Source organism: Vombatus ursinus, unplaced genomic scaffold (assembly GCF_900497805.2).
Source record: "Vombatus ursinus unplaced genomic scaffold, bare-nosed wombat genome assembly UNPS02014870.1, whole genome shotgun sequence".
NCBI lineage: Eukaryota > Metazoa > Chordata > Mammalia > Diprotodontia > Vombatidae > Vombatus > Vombatus ursinus.
Window position 1 is genome coordinate 725,180 of NW_020954648.1, and position 24,870 is coordinate 750,049.

Genomic DNA, 24,870 nt, shown 5'->3' on the forward strand with positions numbered 1-24,870 from the left:
TTCCCTTCCCAGAGAGCCATCCCAAAAAATGAATAGTATTTTTTTAGAGACAAAAAGAAAAAAAAAGGAAAAAGAAAAGGAAATTAGCATAACTGCTCAATAAATAAATTAAAAAAACACCCCTGAAAATGTATGCAATGCTTGTAGACCTCCTACCTCTGCAGAGGGGTGGTGTGGAAGTATCTTCTCATATCTTTTCTTTCAAGTTATGCTTATTCTTTATAATTTTGCAGCATTCCCTTTTGGCTTTTTTTTGTTGGTTGTTCTCAGTTTTTATTGTTTTAGTAATGCATGTTGTTTCCTTGACTGTGGTTACTTCACTGCATCAGTTCTGCCCATGCTTCTCTGTAGTTGTCCCATTTGTCATTTCTTATAGTTCAGTAACATTCCATTACATTTATGTATCACAGTTTATTTAGCCATTCCCCATTCAGTACGCATCTGTTTTGTTTCCATTTCCTTGCTACAGCAAGTGTTGCTGTAACTATTTTCACATATAAAAGGACTTTCTTCTTTTCTATTACCTCTTTGGAGTAATAAACCTAATAATGGAATTTCTGGGTCATAGCTTATGGACATTTTAACTACTTTATTTGCATAATTCCAATTGCTTTTCAGAATGGTTGTACTGATTTATAGCACTGCCAATAGTGCACTAGTGTGTACCTGTCTTCCCACAACTCCCTCCTAAGATAGACCATTTCCATCTTTGGTCATCTATGCCACTTTTTAGGTTACAAGGTGAAACCTCAGGGTTGTTTTAATTTTGTTAATGATTTGGAACATTTGTTCATATGAAAAATAGAATGTACTTCTAAGTCCATCTGGTTCTGGAGGGCTTTTTTTTTAAAAAGATTTAATTTTTTCTCAATTACATGTAAAAACAATTTTTTAACATTCACTTTAAAAATTTTTGAATTCCAATTTCTATTCCTCTATTCCTCCCCTCCCCCCTTCGCTGAGACAGTAAGCAGTCTGATGTAAGTTACACATGTGGAGTCATGCAAAACATATTTCTACTTGTTGTGAAAGAAAACACAGATTCCATCTCCCCAAAAAAGGAAAAAGAAGGAAAGTTAAAAAAAGTTTGTTTCAGTCTTCCTTCAGATTCCATCAGTTCTTTCTCTGGAGATGGATAGCATTTTTCATCATAAGTCCTTTGAAATTGTCTTAGATACCTGTATTGCTGAAAATAGCTAAGTCATTCACTGCTGATCATCATGCAATATTGCTGTTAATGTGCACACTTTTCCCCTGATTCTACTCACTTCCCTTTGTATCAGTTCATGTAAGTCTTTCCAGGTTTGTCTGCAAGCATCCTGCTCATCATTTCTTATAGCACAGTAGTACTCCATCACAGTCATATACCACAACTCATTCAGCCATTCCCCAGTTGATGGGCACACCCTCAATTTCCAATTCTTGGCTTCCTCATAGAGCTGCTATAAATAATTTTGTATATATGGGTCCTCCCCTCTTCCTTCTCCTCCCCTTTTAAAAAATCTCTTTCAGATATAGAAGTGGTAGTGGTATTGCTGGATCAAAGGGTATGTGTTTTTATAGCCCTTTGGGCATAGTTCCAAGTTGCTCTACTGGAGTTATTTGGGAGTTCATTTGTGGCTTATTAATTTTAGTATTTTTCTGATACTGAGATATTTAAATCATCTCTTATGTTACTCTGAGTATTTTATATTTTTATAAGTATTCATTTCATCCAAGTTAACAGTTTTCTTGGCATTTAATTGGGCAAGGTAGTTTTTTAAATATGTATTTTATTTTTTTCCTCCCAATTACATGCTAAAACAATTTTTAGCATTTTTAAAAAGTGTTGAGTTCCAAATTCTATCATTCCTTCCTTCCACTTCCCCTTCTCTGAGACAGTAAGCAATTAGATACAGGTTATACATAGGCAGTTATGTAAAACATTTCCATTTTGTACAAGAAGACTTGAATAAAAGGGAAGAAATGAAAGAAAGTGAAAAATAGCATGCTTCAGTCTGTATTCAGACAGTATCAGTTTTTTCTCTGGAGGCAGATAGTATGCTGCATCATTAGTCCTTTGGTATTGTCTTGGACCATTGTATTGCTGAGACACACTAAGTTATTCACAGTTCTTCATACAGTATTGCTATTACTGTGTACAACGTTCTCCTGGTTCTGTTCACTTCACTATGTATCAGTTCATGTAAATCTTTCCAGGTTTTTATGAAATCATCCTGCTTGTCATTTCTTATAGCACAATAATATTCCATTGCAATCACATACCACAGCTTGTTTAGCCATTCCTCAATTGATGGGCTTCCCTTTGATTTCCAGTTCTTAACCACCACAAAAAGTCCTGCTGTAAATATTTTTTTGTACCAATAGGTTATTTTCCCTTTCTTTTGGATGTCTTTGGGATATAGTCCTAGCAATAGTATTGTGGGGTCAAAGGGTATGCACAATTCTGTGACGCTTTTGGGCATAGTTCCAAATTGCTCTCCAGGATAGTTGAATCATTTCACAGCTCCAACAGCAGTGCATTAGTGTCCCAGTTTTCCCACATCCCTTCCAACCAACATTTTCTTTTTTTGCCGTATTAGCCAATCTGATAGGTGAGTTAGAAGTAACTTCTGTACAAAATTGCTTAGTGTTGATATACATTACTTTCTCTATTGCCCATTTTTCTGTATCAACCACTAACTTATTTTAGTTTTGTATAAATGTTAAACTTTGCTCTAACCAGGCAATGATCTAATTCAGGAATGACTCCTCTGTCAGTAACAAGTCATTTCCTATTAAAAGGTAGTCTTTTTCATTTTGTGTGCCTGTGTGTTTTTTTGTTTTTTGGTGTTTGACATTTCCAGCACCAGGTTCCCCTCTTCCTCCTTTTTAAAATCATATGCCTTGATATCCTTACTAGCTAATACTAATGATAACTAGCATTTATATAGCACTTTAAGGTTTATAAAGCCCTTTACTTTTTTAAAAAATCTCATTTGAGTCTCACAATAGCCCAGTGAGATAGTGGCCATTATTATTGTTACCATTATACAGATGAAAACACTGAGACACAGAGAGGTTGACTTACCCAGGATCACACAACTAGTTAGTATCTGAGGCCAAATTTGAATATAGATCTTCCTGATTGCAAGTCTATGCTTTATTCACTCTACTACTTAGTTGCCTTCTTGAATTGTTATTCCTGCATATGAATTTTGTTAATTATATGAACTAAACCTTTTAAAAATTCGATATAGCGGTAAATCTGTAGAATAATTTAGGTAGAATCATATTTTTTACTATATTGGAATAAGCCAGCCGTGAGCATCAAATATTTAATCTTACTTAGGCTTCTCTTATTTCTATAAAAATTACTTATATTTCTGCATCTTGGCAGATTAACACCAATATGTTTAGCTCATTTTGTTGTTGTTTTTAGGAAAATTTCTATTCCTGTCTCTTGATCTAAGTTTGTGGTTGCTTTCCTATTAGTTTTATATGAACAGAAACACAGTGTTTGGTATGTAGTAAGCCTTTGATAAATGTTTGTTTCTTTTTTAATTCTGTTTAGTACTTGTAGGTGTTGATTGGTCTATTATGCTCCTTATTAAGGCAACATTTATTTATGGAACAAGATTTATGCTATGAATACTGAAGCAGTTTTAGTTTAATTCTATTAATGTTCAGTTGTTTTCATTTGTGTCCAACTCTTTGTGACCTCTTTTTGGAATTTTGTTGGCAAAGATACTGGAGTGCTTTGCCATTTTCTTCTCCAGCTTATTTTATAGATGAAGAAACTGAGGCAAATAGGTTGAAATGACTTGCTCCCGGGGTCACATAGCTAGTAAGTGTCTGAGGCTAGATCTTCACTCAGGAAGATGAGTCTTTTTGACTCCAGGCCAGGCACTCTATTCACTGCATCACCTAGCTGTCCTATTTAATTCTAATAGCAGGACTATTTTGTTCAGACCTCATCACTGAGTATTAAATCTATGCCTTTTAACCTCTCAAAGAAGAGCTCAAGAAATTCATTTTAGAGACTTGTTAGAGCCTGAAAAGTGAAAATGTTTTTTAAAATGCATAGTATTCTTGCCTATTTTCAAATAATTGAAGGTGTGGTCTAGGCTGCTAGATCTGGCCATTAAAATTGAAACAGGCAACTTTAGTAGATTCTCCCCAGTACTTCCTGGGGAAAGGCCAAAGCAAGCTGTCTTTCATGTTAAGCTGATGTAATTTTGGTGATATCTTGAGGAACATTGGTCACTTGCTTTGGTGTTGCATTATTTCCAGGTACAAATCCTTCTAATTATGTACCATTTGTGAATGTTGAATTTAAAACATAATTTTTAAGACACTATCTTTGTTGTCATTTCATTCAGTTGTTTTCTAAGTATCCAATTAAATAATGTAAGGAAAATTTATTAGATTAGTTAAGGATGTATGTAGATGTGTATGCACACACATACCAACGTACTTAAACACCTCATCAGACTGGCCTAAACTACTTTTCTCTCCTAATTCCGGTAAACCTTAGTGATCATCTCTATTCCTGTACTTGAGGTAGGAGAGCAAGTCACAATCCCTTGATATGTTCATAAGTTTTTGGAGTATGCCTTTATGTGACAAGAGACTTACTAGTACAATGTTCATCACCCTCTTTCCTTGATACTCCCATTTCCCTAGTTTTTAAGGACATCACTTTCTTCTTATTCTCCTGTCTGACTGTGCCTTCTCAATCTCCTTACCTGATCTTTGTCCAGGTCATACCCACTAACCATAGGTCCTACTGTCCTGGGCCCTCTGTTCTTCTCTCTCTATAGTGTTTAATGATTTCATCAGCTCCCATAGATTTAATTGTCATCTATGTGGTGATGATTCTCAGTTTTACTTACCTGTTTCTAATCTCTTCACTGATCTCTAGTCTCTTATCTCCATTGCCTTTGGGACATCTTGAGCTACATGTCCAATAGACATTTTAAACTTAACATATCCCAAACTGAACTTACCTTTCTCTCTAAACCCTCCCTCCTCTTAACTTCTCTATTACTATCTAGGGTGCCAACACCCTCCAATTCCCTCAGACTCACAACCTAGGTGTCATCCTCAACTCCTCACTGTCTTTCACCCCTATATCCAATCTGTTGCAAGGGCCTGTTGATATCACCTTTGCAGCATGTCATGATGGTGCATCTTCTTTCCTCTGATACTGCCACCACTCCATAGCAGGCCCTCATCTCTTCATGTCTGGACTTTTGCAATAGCATGCCTGCACTACTGTAACTTCCTGCCACAAGTTTCCACTCCAGTTTATCATTTATTCATCTGCCAAAGTTATTTTCCTAAAGTGCTGATCTGACCATGTCACTTTCCTCCTGCTCAAACTTTAATGGCATCTTTTACCTCCAGGATAAAATATAAAATCTGTTTGACATTTAAGACTCTTCATTACCTCTCTCTCCCTCCACTTCCACATAGTATACAAGAGAAATCCCACAGTCAAAGACTTATTATTTGGATCAAGAACAATGGGAAGAACTTGCTGTATGAGCAGAACAGAGCACTGAATAATGTAATCTGGTATCATCCATATATAAGCAAACCCTACTTTTCATCGTGATGCCCTTTTGGTAACTAAGCAACAAAGCAGATTATCCTAAAGTAAAATGTATTTTCCCTTAAATATGATACTGTTTGGGGTGATGTTCCTGACCCTCTAGAGTCTCATTATAAAAAAAATTATTAATAAAAGGTATACTATCCTATAACCATGTAACATATTTTTTGTTTCTTCTAGATTTTTATTTCTTTTTTATTTATTTAACATTTTCCCAGTGACATGTAAAAACAATTTTTAACATTTGTTTGTAAAATTTTTTGAGTTCCAAATTCTTTCTATCTCTCTGTACCCCTGTCATTGAGAAGGCAAGCAGTTTGATACAGGTTAAACACGTGTACTTATGCAAAACATTTCCATATTAGTCATGTTGTGAAAGAAAACAAAATGTCCCCATGCCTGAAATTTATTTTAAAGTTTTCAAAAAAAATGTGCTCAATCAGCATTCAGACTCCATCAGTTCTTTCTCTGGAGATGGATAGCATTTTTCCTCATAAGTCCTTCGGAATTGTCTTGGATCATTATTTTCATCAGAATAGCTGAGTCATTCACAGTTGACCATCCTGCAATATTGCTATTTCTGTGTACAATGTTCTTCTGGTTCTGCTTTTTTCACTTTGCATCAGTTCTTCTGGTTCTGCTTTTTTCACTTTGCATCAGTTCACTTTGCATAACTCTTTCTGAAATCTGCCTGCTCATCATTTGTCACATGATAGTATTCCATCACAATTATATACCACAGTTTGTTCAGGTGTTCCTCAGTTAATGGTCATCCCCTCAATTTCCAATTCTTGCCACCACAAAAAGAGCTGCTATAACTACTTTTGTACATGTGAGTCCTCCTTTTTTCTGTTTTTATCTCTTTGGGATACAGACTTAGTAGTGGTATTGCTGGGTCAAAGTGTATGCATGGTTTATATAGCCCTTTGAGTATAGTTCCAAATTGTTCTCCAGAATGGTTGGATCACTTTGCAGCTCCACCAACAGTGCATTAGTGTTTCAGTTTTCCCACATTCCCTCCAACATTTGTCATTTTCTTTTTCTGTCTTATTAGCCAATCTGATAGGTGTAGGGTGGTACCTCAGAGTTGTTTTAATTTGTATTTCTTTAATCAGTAGTGATTTAGAGCATTTTTTCATTTGACTATAGACAGCTTTGATTCCTTTTTCTGAAAACTGCCTGTTCATATCCTTTGGCCATTTGTTATTTGGGGAATGGCTAGGTTCTCTATATGTTTGAGAAATGAGGTCTTTATCAGAGAAACTTGCTGTAAACTTTTTTTCACAGTTATGGTTATTAACTATTTGTCTTCATCCTATTTTCTACATTTTCCTACTTTCTCTCCTTTCCCCCTGTCCATCCTCAGAGTGTTTTGCTACTGACTACCACCTTCCCCAATCTGCCCTTCTTTCTATCATCCTAACTCCTTTTTTCATCCTCTTCCCCTCCTACTTTCCTGTTTGGTAAGACAGATTTCTATACCCAACTGAGTGAGTATGTTATTCCCTCTTTGTGCCAATTCCAGTGAGGGTAAGGTTCATGTACTTCCCTCCCCACCCCCTTCCTACCTTTCCTACGTTCCCCTCCCACTATTAAAGCTCTTTTGTGCCTCTTTTATATCAGATCATTTACCCCATTCTACCTCTCCCTTTCTCTTTCTCCTAATGCATTCTTTTCTCACCCCTTAATTTTATTTTTTTAGATAATCATCCTATCATATTCAACTCCTACCCAATCCCTCTGTCTTGTATACTCCTTCTGACTGCCCTAATAATGAAAAAGTTTTTAGAAGTCACAAGTATTATCTTCCCATGTAGGAATGTATACAATTTAGTCTTATTTAATCCCTTATGATTTCTCTTTCCTTTGTACCTTTTTATGCTTCTCTTGAGTCTTGTATTTGAAAGTCAGATTTTCTATTCTGTTCTGGCTTTTTCATCAGAAGTGTTTGAAAGTCCTCTGATTCATTGAATATTCATTTTTTTTTTCTCCTGAAAGATTATACTGTTTTGTTGGTTAGGTAATTCTTGGTTGTAATCCCAGCTTCTTTGTCCTCTGGAACATCATATTCCAGTACCTTTGATCCTTTAATATAGAAGCTGCTAAATCTTGTGTTATCCTGACTGTGTCTGCATGATATTTAAATTGTTTCTTTTTGGCTGCTTGCAGTATTTTTTCCTTGATCTGGGAGGTCTGGAATTTAGCTATAATATTCCTGGCAGTTTTCGTTTTGGGATCTCTTTCAGGAGGTCATAGGTAGATTCTTTCAATTTCTATTTTACCCTCTGGTTTAGAATATCACAGCACTTTTCCATGATAATTTCTTGAAAGGTGATGTCTAAGCTTTTTTTTTTTTTAATCTTATCATGACTTTCAGGTACTCTAATAATTCTTAAGTTATCTCTCCTGGATCTCTTTTCTAGGTCAGTTGTTTTTCTAATGAGATATTTCACATTTTCTTCTATTTTTTTCCCCATTCTTTTGACTTTGATTGTTTCTTGATGTCTCATAAAATCGTTAGTTTTCACTCATCCCCTTCAAACTTTTAAGGAATTATTTTCTTCAGTGAGCTTTTGTCCCTCCTTTTCCATTTGGCCAATTCTTTGTAAGGAGTTCTTCTCATCAGTGAATTTTTGTTTATGTTTTTGTATTTGGCCAATTCTGCTTTTCAAGGCATTCTTTTCTTCATTGGAGATTTGTATCTCTTTTACCATTTGGCCTGTTCTGTTTTTTAAGGTGTTATTTTCTTCAATATTTTGACTCCTTTATCAAGCTGTTGACTCTTTTTTGATGATTTTCTTGCATCACTCTCATTTCTCTTCCCAATTTTACCCCTGCCTCTTTTGATTTTTAAAATCCTTTTTGAGTTCTTCCATTGCCTGAGACCAATTCATATTTTTCTTTAAGTCTTTGGATGTGGGAATTTTGACTGTTGTCTTCTCTTGAGTGTGTGTTTTGATCTTCCTTATTATGATAGTAACTTTCTATAGTCAGAATTTTTTCTATTGTTTGCTCATTGTCCAGCCTATTTCTTGACTTTTAACTTTGTGCAGTGGGGCTCTGCTTCTCAAGTGGAGGGGACCCTTTCCCAACCTTCAGGTTTTTTGTGCAGCTGTTTGCAGAGGTAATTCTGGGGACCTGTAAGTTTTTGACTCTTCCAAGATATTATGATCTAGGGAGAGGTGTGTTTACTGCTCTCTTCTACTGTGTACTGGTTTGTGAGTAACCACAGTCTCTCTTTTCAACCCTGGAATTGTGACCAGGGTCCCTGCTTTCCTGTGGCCAAGCTCTGCTGTATTAGTGCTTTTCCTTGAACCTGGGACGAAGACGCAGGACTGTGACCCAGACCCAAGTGTAGGCAATGCAACAGAATCATGCCCTTGGTGTCAGCAAAGTAAATCTTTTGACCCATTGTCTGATCCCCTTACCATATGTGGGCTGAGAGGTCTGGAAACTGTCCCTGCTGTCACTGAGTCCTGCTTCTGGTTTGCTGTGGCCTGGTCTGTGCTGGCATGGCCAGAGTTGGACTGTGCTCCTCTCTCCTCCTGGTGTAGCAGACTTTTCCTGCCAACATTGTAAGTTACCTTGGCTGGAAAATTGTTTCACTCTTTCTTTTTGTCGGTTCTGCTGCTCTAGTATTTGTTTAGAGTCATCATTTAAAGGTATTTGGAGAGATTTGGGGCAGAGCTTAGATGATGAGCCCCTGCCTTTACTTCACCATCTTGGCTCTGCTGCTTCCATTCCCCCCCCCCCCCCCCCCTTTATCTGTTTTAAAATCCCTCTCTAACTCTTGAAGATAGTGGGATTCTGAAAGCTTCTTTAATATTTTTGACATACTATACAACTTCAAGATATATAGATACACTTTTCTTGTTATAAGAATTGATACTGAATCCTTAAATTTAATTTTGTTATTTCTTATATTTAGTACCTGATTCTCAAGCTTGAAAGGCCTGCTATAGTCCAGAGTATCACATTTGGAAAATATGAGAAGACTCATGTCTGTAATTTAAAGAAGTTTAAAGTCTTTGGTGGAATGAATGAAGAAAATATGACAGAGTTGTTATCCAGGTGAGTTGTAATTTGGGGAAGTAAACAGTTGACTTATAAACAGTGCAATTGACATAGGACTTTTTTTTAAATAGCTATGATTGCTCATGATAGAACTTTTTTTTCCCTCAAATTGATATATAGAATGTTACTTAGTAGTAGCTTAAAATTAATCTTTTTAAAAAATAAATTTAGATGATATATATACCATAACCAGAGTTATTTTTTTCTTTTTCTACTTTTGCTCTTTCTCCTTTCTCTTATAAATTTCAAGTAGTCATTACTAAATAAAGCAGACTGTATCATAGTAATGATATGGTACATTGAGCGTTGTCCCAGAATTGGAAGTTACAGTAAGTGCTAATATTTTCAATCTAATGTTAGTATGAGGGAAATCATATGAATTTGGGCTAACGAACAGGAACAAGAATTAAGATGGATGGATTTAGATTTCTTTTTCCTCATTCTCTTCCAAGACCCCAATGAATTAGTGACAATTAATAGCCATTTGAATTTACATAAATGATTGTGGAAATTAAAGACCACCCTTGAACCTTGGCACTAATCTTATATTTAATAAATATAAAATGTTCCATTCTGATGTGAGTAGAAATTTGTGTGATATCCCCATTGTTAACTATTTTAACATCAGTTGTGTTAAGATGACAAGTCAGTTGTATGAGTAATTATTTGGACTTAGGAAGAAAAAATGGATATTATTGGAATGACTGCAACCAAGGGGTAATAGATCTTCTTTGAAAATGAGTCAAATTGAGAAAGAAGTGAAGAATAATTAGGCTTAAATAATTTATTTTTGTGTGAAATACTTAACATTAAGCTCTGTTATAGAATATATTTTTTATCAGATAGATAAATGGGATACGTTTCCCACTTTTTCCTTAGTAACTGATAGTATCTTCCTGTGTGTCATATATTTTTTAAGCTTATGAAATATGATTTTTAAGAGATCAGGCTGCATACATAAAGGCAGTTGAACCTAAGGTGCACATATTTATTTGAATGTTAAATTTGCATTCTTAAGCTCACAATAAACTGATGGCATTTCAAACTTTTATATAATTTATCCATTTGTCAGCAGTAGTTGCTTTGTTTCATATGATACTAAATCGAATTTTGCCATAGTCACAGCCCAATTAGAAATTATGATAATACATCATAGAAACCTGAGAAACTAAAAAATGTTTTTAAAAATCATCATACACTTGGCTGAATGGGTTCACATAGATTTCACTCATATTATTAAATGGGGGAGAAGGAGGCATAGAGATGTTAAGTTGTTTGCCCATTGTCATACTGGGTCAGTAACAAAGCTGGGTATAGAATTAGGAGTCTTGAGTTATAGTCCCATGTTTTAACAACTAGTCCCATACTGCCTCTAGCACTTATTAAAAATTAATATAGTAAATCTAGCATCATAATACCTTTTCCTTTATTGTGTTTAGTAGTGTTGAGCAATGAAGTCAGATTTGGTAACCTTATTTATTTTTTCTCACAGTGGCTTAAAGAATGATTATAACAAAGAAACATTCACCTTGAAGCATAAAATCGATGAACAGATGTTCCCATGTCGATTCATTAAAATAGGTAATTTTTTTTAGCATTCTGGGATAAAATTAAATTCTCTTTATGCTATTTCCCATATTGAAACTGACAAATTTTGTTTTATTCAAATAGAACCTTCCTTCATATAGCTTTCTTATTTGAAAGTTTCATATAAGATCACTTGAGCTGTAGTGATTTAGTAATGCTGATCTTGAGCTGTAAAATTGAACATTTCTAACAAAAGTAAGGGTATCGTATCTGAACTCAAATGCTAGTGACTGCGTGAAGGCCCATATAAGTATTTACCAGCTCTTTTTGGTGCAGAAATATTGGATTAAAATTAGATCCATTTTTAGAATATTTTCTACTAATTTGAGATTGGCAGGAAAGTTGAGTACCATTGTTATAATTCTCTGAATGTTTTTTGTTGTTAAAATGAGATGATGGCTAATCAGATTCCTCCCAAATAAAAATAAAGTAATTTTGTGGAGGGGGCAATAATTTTATCTGTCAGAGATTTTTTATATAGTTGCTATTCTTTCCTACTAAAGAATTTCACTTTTATAGTGAGTGAAAAGACATTTTTTTTAAAAAAGGAATATATGAGAAATTTCTCAAGACCACATATATGAGGGGGAACAGCACTCACAGCAACCCCTCATTTGTTTTAATTTTTCTTCTGTGATTAGCTTAGACCCATATATGAATTAGAAAAAACTTTCTTCTGGGGCAGTGTTTTTCATTTGCATCCCTAGCCATTATGCTAATGGTGAGGCAGTGTGGTGTAGTGAAAGGAGCAATGGACACAGAGTCAGAAAATCTCAGTTCAAGTCCTGAGTCAGCTGCTTACTGATTGTATGACTTTGGGCAAGTCATTTAACTGCTCTGACCTGTTACATGGGAGCAATTGCACCACTGACCTCACAGGATTAAGATGAGAAAGATGCTTTGTGAATCATTGCTACTTATGTAAAGGGGATTTATTGCTAGACTAAGTAGTCATAATTTTTAACATATTTTGCAATTTATTCATTGTATTATTTATTAATATAATTTGATGTTATAATAAATAGTAGTAGTTGCCAAGAGCCATATTTTAGCTCTGTATTAGGAAGATCTTCCCAACAATTGTAGATGTTAAAAAACGGGATGAATTTCCTAGGTAGGTAAGGAGCTTCCTGTTACTGAAGTGAGAAGCTGGACACTACTTAACAGAATTATTTCAGAGAATTTATGTGTCAGGTGAGAGTTGGACTGCATAGCTTCTGAGTCCCTGTCCAGCTCAAAGGTTCAGTGAGTCTGGGAAATTAAACCTATGCTGCTTGTTAACAAGTAGGATATATTTGACAACAAGTTGTGGTATATTTACAGTGCCTTCTGAAACTTATTTTCCCCCAGATGTATTTCCTTAATATAGAGAAGAATTTTTCCATGTCATAGGATACTGTGGACATGTTTCCTTCATTGTGTTGATAAACCTGTTGACTAAGAATAATAGCTTCAAAGACTTAAGGACAGAAAAATTATAATTCTTCTAAAGAATTATAATCCATGAACAGTATTGAAATATTAATATATTTGTACTATTGTCTTTTCATTATGATTACTTTTCTACTTGAGTTGTTTCTGACCCTATTTCCCTCTTCCCACTTATTAATAGGTAGCTACCCCAATTTAGTTAGAAGGCAACTGCTTCTGAACAGCAAGGTTTGTTTAACTCCTAGATTATAGTTCTAGTCTTAAGTTTAAATGTTCAGCTAATTTTTTTGAATTTTGTAGTGCTCCTTTGTGTTTTACATAACTTTAGTGGTTTTATGTTGCATCCTTTTTATGACTTAAGATCTCTTTGAATATTTGCTTTTATATTAAGTATATTTTGTTACTCATTGTTTTAGACTTTGCAGATTCTTCCTCATTTTTCTACCTCATTTTGAAGAGAAGGATGATTAAAACAAAACATAGATTGTCAAAGGCATTTACTTAGTTTCTTTCTTGAAAAATTTCAGGAAGAGAAGAGTTATCTTTGTGTTTTGGATTGATTAACTAAAGAGTATTTTATTGACTTAGCATTTTGTGCACAATGACGTGTTGTCCTGGTACAATATTTAAAAGAATAGTAAGGGACCAGGAACCAGTAAGACAATCAGAATGAATACAAGGTTGATCCTTTTGATGCATATGCAAGTTATGCTTCCAACTTTCTAGGTGAATTCTGTATTGGTCCGCTTTTCTTTCCTACCTTTGTATAATAATCGTTTCATAATGTGAGGTGGGGTGTTAGGGTTATTTTTTAAAGGTTTTTTTTTTTTAACCCTCTAATGATCTGAAACTGACAGCATGTGAGCCACAAATGACATTTTGTTTTTAAGCTAGTGCTTTTGCTGAATATTCTATCTTCGGTTTCTTTAATCATTTTGATCAGGTATTTTGTATCTTCCACTTTTTAAGGTCTATCAGCTTGCTGTTGCAGCAAAGTGGCAATGCAGTGAGCCTGAGTGGTAGTGTACATTTTGGGGATGAATAGTTAAAATGTTTCTGACAACAAAAAAGAATTGCTGGAATGCTTTTCTTTCTTAAACTACTGTGCTGTTTTTTGAATGTTGTAGTTCAGCTTAAAATAAGCCTGTCCCAAGAAACACAGTTTCTAAATATGAGCAGCTCTCCTGCAGGGGACTTAGTGACATGTAATGTCTCAAATCATTCATATTTGGCTTTGGAATGTGGTGATTCTTTTAGTTGTATATTTATTCTTGTGTAAGTTTTATTATTATACTAATGCTTTCCAAATTAAAATAAGTTTATATACCAGCTTACTGTACAGAGGGATAAGGGACCTCATGTTTTCTGAGGGATAGGAAAAAGCTTTTGGGTACCTAAAAACATCCTGAGGATGATCATTATGATAAGAGTACACTCATATATAGATAGTCCTTTAAGTTTTTCACAACACTTTCAGCAACCTGTGAGGTAGCTGGTATAAGAATTATTATTCCTGTTTTACAGCTCTTGTCTGGTAGCACAGTAGCTCTTGGACTTGGATCCAGTTTTTATGACCTCAAGTCCAGTATTCGATATGCTCAACAGAATCATACAGAGCTGCCAGCATGGGGAAACCTGTGTTATGATAAGGAGCATTGTTGTTAATTTCTCTGTAAAACAGAATAATACATTAAGTGGCTGGAAATAGTTGCAGATGATTCCTTGAAGTCCCTTCTGGTTCTAAGATCTGAGTCTATGCTAAACTAAATCATCTTTTGGGTTTTGTTTAGATTGCATTTGTTAACATTGGCTTATTCTATTTTGAACATCTTTTGGCAATTGCAAATTTATTTGCCCAAGTTTCTACCTGCATGAGTGTACCATATAAATCAGCAGCCCTACATCCCTTATAGTCCTTCATTTCATTTCACCAAGATTTTGATAATTCCCTACCACTTTATCAGTGATACTCAATGCTCTAGGGTAGACGTTCCTAATTTATCACTCCTGTTTGGCTTGATTGACCTTGGACAGAAGAGCTGTGAGCAGGTGCTCCTACCTAAGGGGCTTAATCTTTAGCACCTATATCAGCAAATTTTGAGGCTTTGAAAAACTAAATGGTAACCTTTCTCTGCAAAAATGGAGACCTTTCATATAGGAGATATAAAATAATTATTTTGAAGTTTATAGTTACAGAAAGATAGAGGTGAAATGAATAGAGAACATTTCAAGGCTTGTGGTCCTCTTTGCTGTACCCAAAACGGTTTTTTAACTATTCAAATTTTGCTATACTTTTTATTTTAAATATTTATTAGTTCCAAGGAGAGAACCTTTAATCACTAATGCTTGCAAAATTATGAAACTGGGACTTCTTAGATTGAGAATTTCTTTTCATTAGTAGTGCAGGAATCTTATAGTTTAGGTTTAATGAGTGGATTAATAATTTAGTCATATTTTATGTACTAAAATGATTTGTGGTGGTTTTATATGTTGATGAAGTCAGCTTTTTGTTCCTTATCCTTATAGGAAAGGATATCTTTTTAGATTACACGAGAAATTCTTTTATGAGAAGATGGAGGGAATGTCTTTATATAGATTTTTATAAATATATTTTGTGGAAAATTGATGGTTTCTAATATCCTCTTTTTTATCCTTTGAATGGATCAATTCAAGAGGAACAGCACAAATTTTCCTCAAACCTTTCTTTTTTGCCTTCCTATAGGTAACATTATTGGCACGGGTGATATAATCTGTGATGATTTGACTAAGGCTCTATACAAGTCTAGCAAATGTTAGTTTTAAGTCATCTGTTTTGTGAGTAGTTTTTGTTCCTCATCAAAAATTGAGGATAATTTGGCAAATTTTTTTAACAGCTCTTATGTTTAGTAAAAGCACTGAATATTGAATCGGAAGACCTGGATTCAAATTCAAATTTGAATTATAATTATTATTGGTGGACATATTATTAGTAGGATGTCTGTAATACATAGAGTACATTTATTTTTTATAGATCATATATGCATGTGCTTAACTGTACTTTGCCTCAGATTGTTTTGTCACTATTCCAGGTCTGTGATTCTTGCTTTTTCAGACAGGCAATATGACAATGGGAAAGATTGCTGGCCACCTTGTGGTCAGGAAAGCTGAGCTCATTTCACATTTCTTATTGGCCTCATTCCTCTCCTTGGCGCCACGGTCATGGACAGATTACTGAGTCCCTCTGTAGTCTTCCGTTGCCACGTGTATAAATGTGGGTGATAATCTTGCACTCCCACTTCCCTACTTCCCTGTTTTATGGAAAGTACTTTGTAAATCTTAAAGCACTGTAGAAATGTAAGCTGTTTCGCTAAATTGTTGTAATAACCTTGAGCACACCAGTTGTGTCATAAACATCCAAAGCATCCAGCTGGGTGCTGGGCATAATAGTTTCTAAAGAAATACTTAAAAGAAAATGTATCATTAAATTCAGAAATAAGCACATGCAGTGAACTCATCAAAATTCTGTCAGTAAAATGTATACAGAAGATAAACTTGAAGAAATGAGGAGCACAATATGGTCACTGGTAATTAAATTGGAGGTAGTTAATGTATTTACCTGCATTACTTTGTTGAATAATGCCTATATCTGTTCCAGAACACGTCATCTTTCTTCTCAAACCATCCTAGTCCTGACTTCTCCATGTCAGTACATCATGTCACATTCTTCTAGGAGTCCAAGGCCATAACCTAGGAATCATCCTTAAGTCTTCACTCTTATCTTGATTCCCATAGTCTTGTTAGCCAAGTCTTGTTAATTCTGTTCCCACATAACAACTCTCAGATTTGTCCCCTTTGGTGCAGTCACAATAGAGCTGCCCTAACTTAAACGCTTATCTAGATGATTGCCATAGTCACCTCTACCAAATTGATACTCTTAAAGCTCAGATCTGACCATGCTACCCAGTAAACTCCAATGGTTCCCTATAGTTTCTAGGATAAAATATAAATGCCTATATTTATCATTCAAAATCTGATTTCAGACTGTCTTTCCAAGTTGATTACACATTCTTCCCTTGCACCCACTCTTATGTTCCAGCCAAATTGGCTGTTCCCTAAATTGTGTGTGTGTGTATGTGTGTGTGTGTGTGTGTATGTGTGTGTTTCTGTCCGTGTGTCCATCCATGGGTCCCTCTCCATTCCCTGGTTGGTTGGAATGTGCTTAATTCAATTCACTTAAACAATGTGCTGGGCACAGTGCTAGATGCTAGAATTACAAAGATGAAAACCATTTTGTCAGAAATAGCATTTGCCCTTAAGGAGTTTATATTCTACTATATGCAACTTGTATACATATGAGCAAATAAAAGATAAATACAAAATAAATAAAAAGTAATTGGTGGGAGAGGGCAAGGGGAAATGAAAACTAACAACTTAGGGATTTGGGAAGATCCTCTTTCCCCCTTCTACCTAGTCATCTATGTGGAAGTCCCTGAAACACAGATAATAAAAAGATGCTATTTGTGCTTGCCTTCCTAATAGCACCACCACCACTCCCCCATGATCAGATGACCTATTCCTATAATCCTGTCCCCCCTTTGTCTTTGTACAGCTTATTAAGGTGCAGTTTTTCACAGCTGTGGTACCCCCCCCTCCCCCAGCAGGTAGCAGGTGTGGAAAGGTTCACATGACTAAGACCTAGTGGTTGATTTTCTCTTCCTCCTCCTCCACTAAAAAGAGCACCTTACTGTTGCCTCCACCACTTCCTTCTGCCAAGCTTCAGACAGCTGGCTGGTCTAGCTCATGTCCCAGAGGTTCTAGCAGTTCAACTTGTCCCTGTGTAGGAACTTAATAAGGAAGTTCCACATAATTGGATCTACGGTGGTCCACACCCTAGACTGGCCCTCTTACTCTTGGAACCCAGCAGAGAAGAATCTATAGTTTAGGACAGAATAAACTCCTTTCTAGAATTGAATCTAGGGGACAAGGATAGGAGACAATCCAAGGGATTTGGGGTAAAGGGGAATAACTAATCTTGGAATCCTGAGACAGATCTTTAGTCTTCTTTGCTTTAAATAAAAGAGAAAGGGCTCTTGCTGACTATTTGTCTCTGTCTGGGCTACAACTTTACCTCAACCCCCAAATGCTGTGGGCTACAACCAGACCTCAACCCTACCTTTTGAAATCTTTAGCTTCCCAAAAGGCTCAGCTCAAGTACCACTTCCTACTTTCCTACTGAAGCCGTATTGCTTTTTTTACTTATCTGTGGATGTATCTTCCTCTCCCTGCAAGAAAGTAAACTTTTTGAAAGCAGGGCTTACTTTTCTTAAGTCTTTTTATTCCCAGTTCATAGCACAGTACCTGATACATAGTAGTCTTTCAATAAATTGTTAAATCTAATTGAATATCTGTTTAACTTCAAAACTAATTTGGTCTTTTGGTCATGCTCTTTGTGTTCTTGACTTCAGTAAACTGACCTGTATTTGGAGATGGAAAATCAAACCATAAATTTTAAATGCACTTTTAAAACTTAGAAATATTTAAAATGTGATCTTTTCAAAGTTCAGAGGCATCTGTTTTAGATCTCTTTCTTTATCATTTGTATAGTACTTGATCTATGTGCTGTCCTTTGTCCCTGCTTTTGTTCATATTTGTTTTGTCGTACCTAGATTGTAAGCTCCCTGAGGGCAGAAATATATCTTACATGTTTTATTCCTCATGATAATATAGTATAGTAATATGAGTCTATTAGGGACTCAATAAATATTTGTTGGGCTAACTTTTAGTGAATTCAACTTAAAATTTCCTTCCTTAGAGGATTTTGAAATACTGCTTGTGGCCTTAGAAAAGACTTCTGATGCTTCACAAACAGCATGATTATATATTCAGAGTTTCTCCCAAAGTCAGTAGTTAAAATGTAGCAGTGACAAATATAACTGTCCTTAGGCCCATGTTTAAAAAAAAAAAAAGAAGAAAGAAAGAAACCTTCTAAGGAGCTTAGGCTCAGTTTTCTGACTAATTATTTGGTTTCTCAAAAAGTGTTAATATTCCTTAGAGGACTCTAATACTCTATATTATAAATATACACAATTGAAAAAACTGTATAATGTCAAATGAGACAGGCTCTTTTAGCCATGGCTGTGTCTAGATAGTGACAGTAAAGCAAAAAAAGAAAAGAAAGAGAAATTCATTTAAAAAATTAAAAATACACAGAAGTGAATAAAAGGAAGTTCAGTACATCATGTCACATTCTTTTGTGTTGAATTTAATGTATACTAGGAAGCAAGCATTTATTAAGTGCTTATTGTGTACCAGACACTATTCAAAACACTGGGGATATAAAGAAAGGTAAAAATAGCCTGTTCTGTCAAGGAGCTCACTCTCTAATTGGGGAGACAGCATGTATTTAACTGGTTACTCAGAAGATAGATACACATACACTGTAGGGGAGAGGGGAAGGTAATATCTGAGGAGAAGGCACTAGCAGTTGAGTGGACGGGGAAAGGACTGCACAAAACAGAATTTGCGTTGAAACCACCTGCAGTAGGCCAGGGACTGTGCTGGGTGCTGAGGATAAAAGTACCAAAAATATAACAGCCCCTGCTCTCAAGGAGTGTACATTCTATTGGCAGAGACAATGTGTACGTTTATAATTATATACAAGAGAAATACAAAGTAGGAAAGGAGAGCAGAGGAGTTGGGGGTCAGGAAAGACTTGGAGTAGAAGAAGATAATTGAACTGTGGCTTGAAGTGAGAGATTCTGTGAGGCAGAGATGAGGAGTCAGTGTATCTTAGAGAGGGTGGTCAGCGCCAAGTCATGGACACTAGAGATGGGTTTCCCTCGGAGAAACAGAAGGAGAGTTTGGATTCTTGTCAGGTATACTGGAAAAATGGATCAACTACTTTTCTCTTTTGTATTTTTTTCTCTCACTGACTTTATTGCCTTATTTTGTCAGCTCAAGTTGTTTCAAGGGTAAAGTGAAGTCTTGCATGTCAGCTTAAAATAACATGTCACCATGCTGGTGTCAAAAATGGAATCTGTCTCAGTGCAGAGTTTATTTGGACTATTGACCAGCATTGTGCTAGTAAGAGCCTTCCTTGGAGGATGCTGTCCTCTGGGGCACTGAGGTTTTGGTATCTCTGATCTTTGTTGATATAGCATTTTATCTAGGGATTTGGCTATCCCTGGGCATACTTTTAAAATTTTTTTTCTAACTCCTTAAATCATCGTGAAACTAGGCAGAGAAAATTAACTTTATAATTTACTATTGAGAGAAACCTTGTCTTTTAGAATCGCTTAATTTGAAGTTAGATAGGTAGTAGGGAAAAGAAAGAGCATATTCTTTGGAGTATGCAATGTAGGAAAAACAAGGCACAATGTTCAGTGAAAAACTTGAATTCATACAACCTGGGTTACTCCTCCAAGGAAAGGAAATAAGTACCTACATATGTACTCAGTTGAATATAGATATTTAGAAAGTAATGGACGAATTTTTTGTTTCTAATGCATTCGGTTTCATTTTGCCTCATGAAATAATCCTAGATGATAGAATAACTTTTCTGTTATTTTTATTGAACTCTTTTGTTTCTATGTCATCTTCATTTCAAAATATGTTCCTCCCTAATAATCATGCACAGAGAACCATCTGTTGTAACAAAGATTTGAAAAGAAAGAGGGATAAGAAAGGAGTTCAGGAAAATCCAACTAGCGCATCAGCTATACTGACAATATATGCAATATTCCACATCCCTGAAAAAGTCTGCAAAGAAGGAAAGGAATTATATCTTCTTTCCTGGGGCTATATTTGCTAACTTATATTTAATAAGCAATTTTTTCAAGAATACACTTAAATAAGATGAACAAAATTATGGTGTCACACCTTAGTACAGTTGGGTCTTAATTATATGAGGATTCATGCGCCAAGAGTAATCTTTTGCTGCCTGAAATAACAACTCGTTTATATAGTACTCTGCAATTTGTAAGCAGTTTTCCTCACAACAGCTTTATAAGTTGGTGACTACAAATAATGTCCCCATTTCGTGATGAGGAAACTGAGGTTGAGAGAGGTTTTAGACTCAGGATCTCCCAACTCTAAGCTGCTGACCTTGATTTCCTGACTCTAATATCCAGGCATTTCCCTTTATTTTCTACCTGTGTTGATAAATTTCAAACACCTCATTAATATTTTGTTCCATTCACACAGGTTCTACAGAGTTATGATCATTGTGTTTTTGGATTTATGGGATCTATATTATTCTGTCTGTTTTGCTTCTTGCTTGACTGTAATTGCTATTAAAAGTCATATTTTTTAAAAAACATTAGAAAATAAGTGGTAATTTAGCTTTTGTTCAATGAAATAAAACCCTGTGAGAGAAATTATTATTATACTATTATTAATAACCAATTATTAATCTGTAATCCAGACTTTGCTCCTATGTCTTCATTAAGGCCCAGCTCTTGTTAAAGTCAGTCTCTTAAGGACATGACTGATTGATGAGATTCCTAGCCCGCAAGGAAAATGCTGGTGAATCTTGGGTGGAACCCACCCAACTAGAAGACCTCACTTCTGTTTAGAGCATAAATAGAATCTAGTCTGGGGAGTCCTTAACCCTGGGAAAGGAGCCCCTGTCCTTGTACCCTTCCATTAGAGTTTAAGGTGATCCAGCTCATGAAGGAGAAAACCAACCAGAGTGGTCTGACTGGTGATTCCCCTGTTTAGATTGCTAGAGGCTGCTAAGACTCACAGTTAAGCCACATTCTTAGCAGGAGGGGCTGAAAACTTTTAGCCCACCTTCTTATTAAGTGTCCATTAATCAGGGTTGATTTTCATTCGTCAAGAGAATTCCTTTTCGGAAGGAAAGGCTTTCAGGGTCTCCATTGGGTGTTAGAAACCACTGACCATCAATTTATTGATTGCTGGCTAGCCTAATTAATAAATTGATTATTATCCAGAAACTCTGTCTCTCTGGGTTTTTCATTTGTTTCACCTTGTGTTTATGAAATGAGATGAAATACATGAGCCATCTTTCAAATTCATCACAGGCAGGTTCCAAATAATAAACAGTGGATTTATAAATGTGCTGTGCATGTAGATGCCTAATTGGTTACATACTTTTTCCACTTTCTACCTTTTCCATCCTCCATGCTTCCTGCTTGAGGCTGCAGTGAACTTCAGAGAACTGACCCATTTTTTCCTGTCATTGCCTTTTTCTTTTCTATCAGAGGGATCATATTCATGCTGTACCCTTATATGCCCATAACCCCTTTTAAAACTCAGGATGCTTTTTTTTTTTAAAGTATAAATGATGTTTAAGCATAGTTGAAATCAACAGTTCTAGTAATTAATTATTGATAATGATAAGACAACTTGATTTTATATAGCATGTTACCCCCAACTGTGTACTATCAATTCATTCATTCTACAAGCTTCATTTATGTACCTGATACTGGAGATGTAAAGACACAAATAAATTGGTCCTTACCCTCAGATACCCAATTTTTAGGATATTTTAAACTTACTTACCTATGTGCCACACCACTCCCCTGCCCCCCACAACATAAGTTCTTTGAGGGCAAAGATATTTACAGGGTATACCACAAAGTAGTTTTTGTTAGGTGATAGGGGGAAAAATACCAGCAACTGGACAGATCAGAATAGACCTTGTGGGGCACCATTGCCATAAAGACACAGAAATGGGAAATGGAATATTAGGTACCTGGGGCATAGAGTAGGTAAAGGAGCAGAAGGTAAATTTAAATAAGGTGCTAAACAGGGATAATTTTATCCTAGAGGCAGTAGAAAATCACTACTGATTTTTGAGCAGAAAGAATGCTTTGACATGGTCAAACCATTGCTTTAGAAATATAAATTTTGATAACTGTTTGGATAATGAATTGGTGAAAGAAGAGGCTGGATACAGGGAGCCTAGTTGAGAAGCTTTTGCAATACTATAGGTGAGAGGTGATGAGGGCCTCAATCAGGCTAGTTATGGTGTGAGAAAAGTGATTTAAGAGATACCATGGAGGTACAATGAACAGATCTTAACAATTGGATGGGCTAGGGAGGAGCAATGTGAGAGTGACAAATGAATGTTAACTTCCAGGTTGTGAACCTTGGAAGGATGATGATACCTCCCACAGAAATTAGGGGATTTAGGGAAAGATAATGAGTTCTATTTTGGACATGGTAAATTTGAAATGTCTGTGGGAGATTTGGGGGCAGCTAAGTGATGTAGTGGATTGAGCACTGGAGTCAGGAAGACTCAAGTTCAAATCTGGCCTCAGATATCAACTGTGTGACCCTGGGCAAATCATTTAACCACATTGGCCTCAGTTTCCTCATCTGTAAAATGAGCTGGAGAAGGAAATACCAAACCACTCCAGTATCTTTGCCAAGAGAACCCAAATGGGATCAGGAGAAGTTGGACACAACTGAAAGGACTGAACAACAAATGGGACATTCAGTTCAGAATGTCTAATAGGCAGTTGGTGATGAAAGGACTGGAACTACGGAGAGATTAGATCTGGGTATATTTTTCTGGCAGTCACTTGCATAGTGATGGTAGCTCAACCTATAGGAGCTGATTGAGAAGAGGACCCAGAATTATCTTAAGTATCCAAAGATTCATAGGATTTGGGGTTAAGAATAGGACCTTAAAGATCCAGCAGCTCATCTTCTTTAAGTTAAAAATAAAGAAACTAATGCCAAGAGAAGTTATGTGATTTACCTCTAGTCAACTGGTAGTAAGTAGGAAATGCAAAGATTCAAATGCAGTTTTCTTGACTTTTGACTACACCTTATTGTTTATTACCATTTTACAGATGTGGAAGCTTAGACCCAGAAAAGTTAAGTGACTTCCTCAAGAATACAGAGCTAATGAATGTGTGATCCTAGACTCAAATTCATTTAAGCATATTAAGGTATTCTTGAGTTGTTACTCCCTAATCCAGTATATTCAGTCAATTGCTATGTCATATCTACTCTACCACCACACTGTCCCTCATCCCTTTCCTCCACTCATGTGGTTACCACCCTAGGTCAGGCTTTTATCACGTCGTGCCTTAACAATATTGTGTTTGCCTCCTAAATGAGCTTCTTGCCTCAAGTGTCTTCCACTCTCCAGTTCCTTCTCTACATAAATGCAAAAGTGATTATCCTGATCTGATCATATTTCCCCCAGACTCTAGTTTTTCCTTATTGCAAATAGTGTCAAATAGAAACTCCTCTCTGTGTCATTTAAATCTCACAACCTGACTCCAACCTACGTTTTCAGCGTTATTATACAGACCTTTTTATTCTCTCTGTGGTCCAGTTAACCTGTCCTTCCTGCTTTCGCCATCTCTTGTCTCTGTCTTTTGTGCCTGGAATTCATTCCCTTTTCACTTATGCCTCTTAAAATTTGTTGTTTCCTTCAGAACTCAATTGAAACACCATCCTTAACCTGAAACATTTCTTGATTCCACCACCCCCTTGCTGCTACGGTTCTTCCCAATTTGCTATGTTTCTTTTGTATATATATTCTGTAAAAACATGTTGTCTTTTCTGAGCTAATGTGAGAAAACCTCCTTGAGGTCAGAAACTGTTTCATTTTCATCTTACTAACCTCAGCATCCAGCACAGTAGTAGTTATTTAATAAAGCTTATTGGTGACCAAACAACAAGGGTGGAGCCAAGATGATGGAGTAGAAGCAGGCACTCTCTTGAGCTTTCCCCTGAACCCTTCCAAATACTTGTAAAAAATGACGCAAAACAAATTCTAAAGCAGCAGAACCCACAAAAAGACAGAGTGAAACAAATTTCCAGCCCAAGACAACCTGGATAGTCGATGGGAAAGCTGTGTTGCGCCAGGTTGGGAGAGGAGCATAGTTCAGTGTGGACCGCTCCAGCAAAAACTGGAGCCCAGCAAACCCGAAGTAGGCCTTAGGAATAAAGGGGAGCTGTGGTAATTTCCAGACTTCTCAAGCCACCAACTCCAAAGACAACTTAAGAAGGTCAGTGGGTGTGAGAGGAGTATGGTCCAGCCCTGGTCCTAGTGCCGCCCCAGCGTGGCGGCCACAGCGGTAACAGCTGCTTTTGGAGCTCTCAGCCCACAGATGGTGGGGTGATTGAGCAGCTGATCAGAGGGGGTTCTCTTGCTTTGCCCATGCTTGGATATGGGTCCCAGTCCTGGGCTGGGGCGAGGAGGAGCACTGGCATAGCAGAGC

The 24,870-nt window shown here is 36.2% G+C and overlaps 1 protein-coding gene across 2 annotated transcripts in view; it reads left to right on the forward strand.

Annotated features, from left to right (window-relative positions):
* MKLN1 (muskelin 1) overlaps positions 1-24,870 on the forward strand; it is a 227,549-nt gene that overhangs the window by 48,815 nt on the left and 153,864 nt on the right. For both annotated transcript variants that reach the window (XM_027842258.1, XM_027842259.1), the window contains 2 exons: positions 9,525-9,667; positions 11,163-11,251. In XM_027842258.1, the coding sequence (XP_027698059.1) occupies positions 9,525-9,667; positions 11,163-11,251 (232 nt within the window). The remainder of the gene's footprint in view (positions 1-9,524; positions 9,668-11,162; positions 11,252-24,870) is intronic.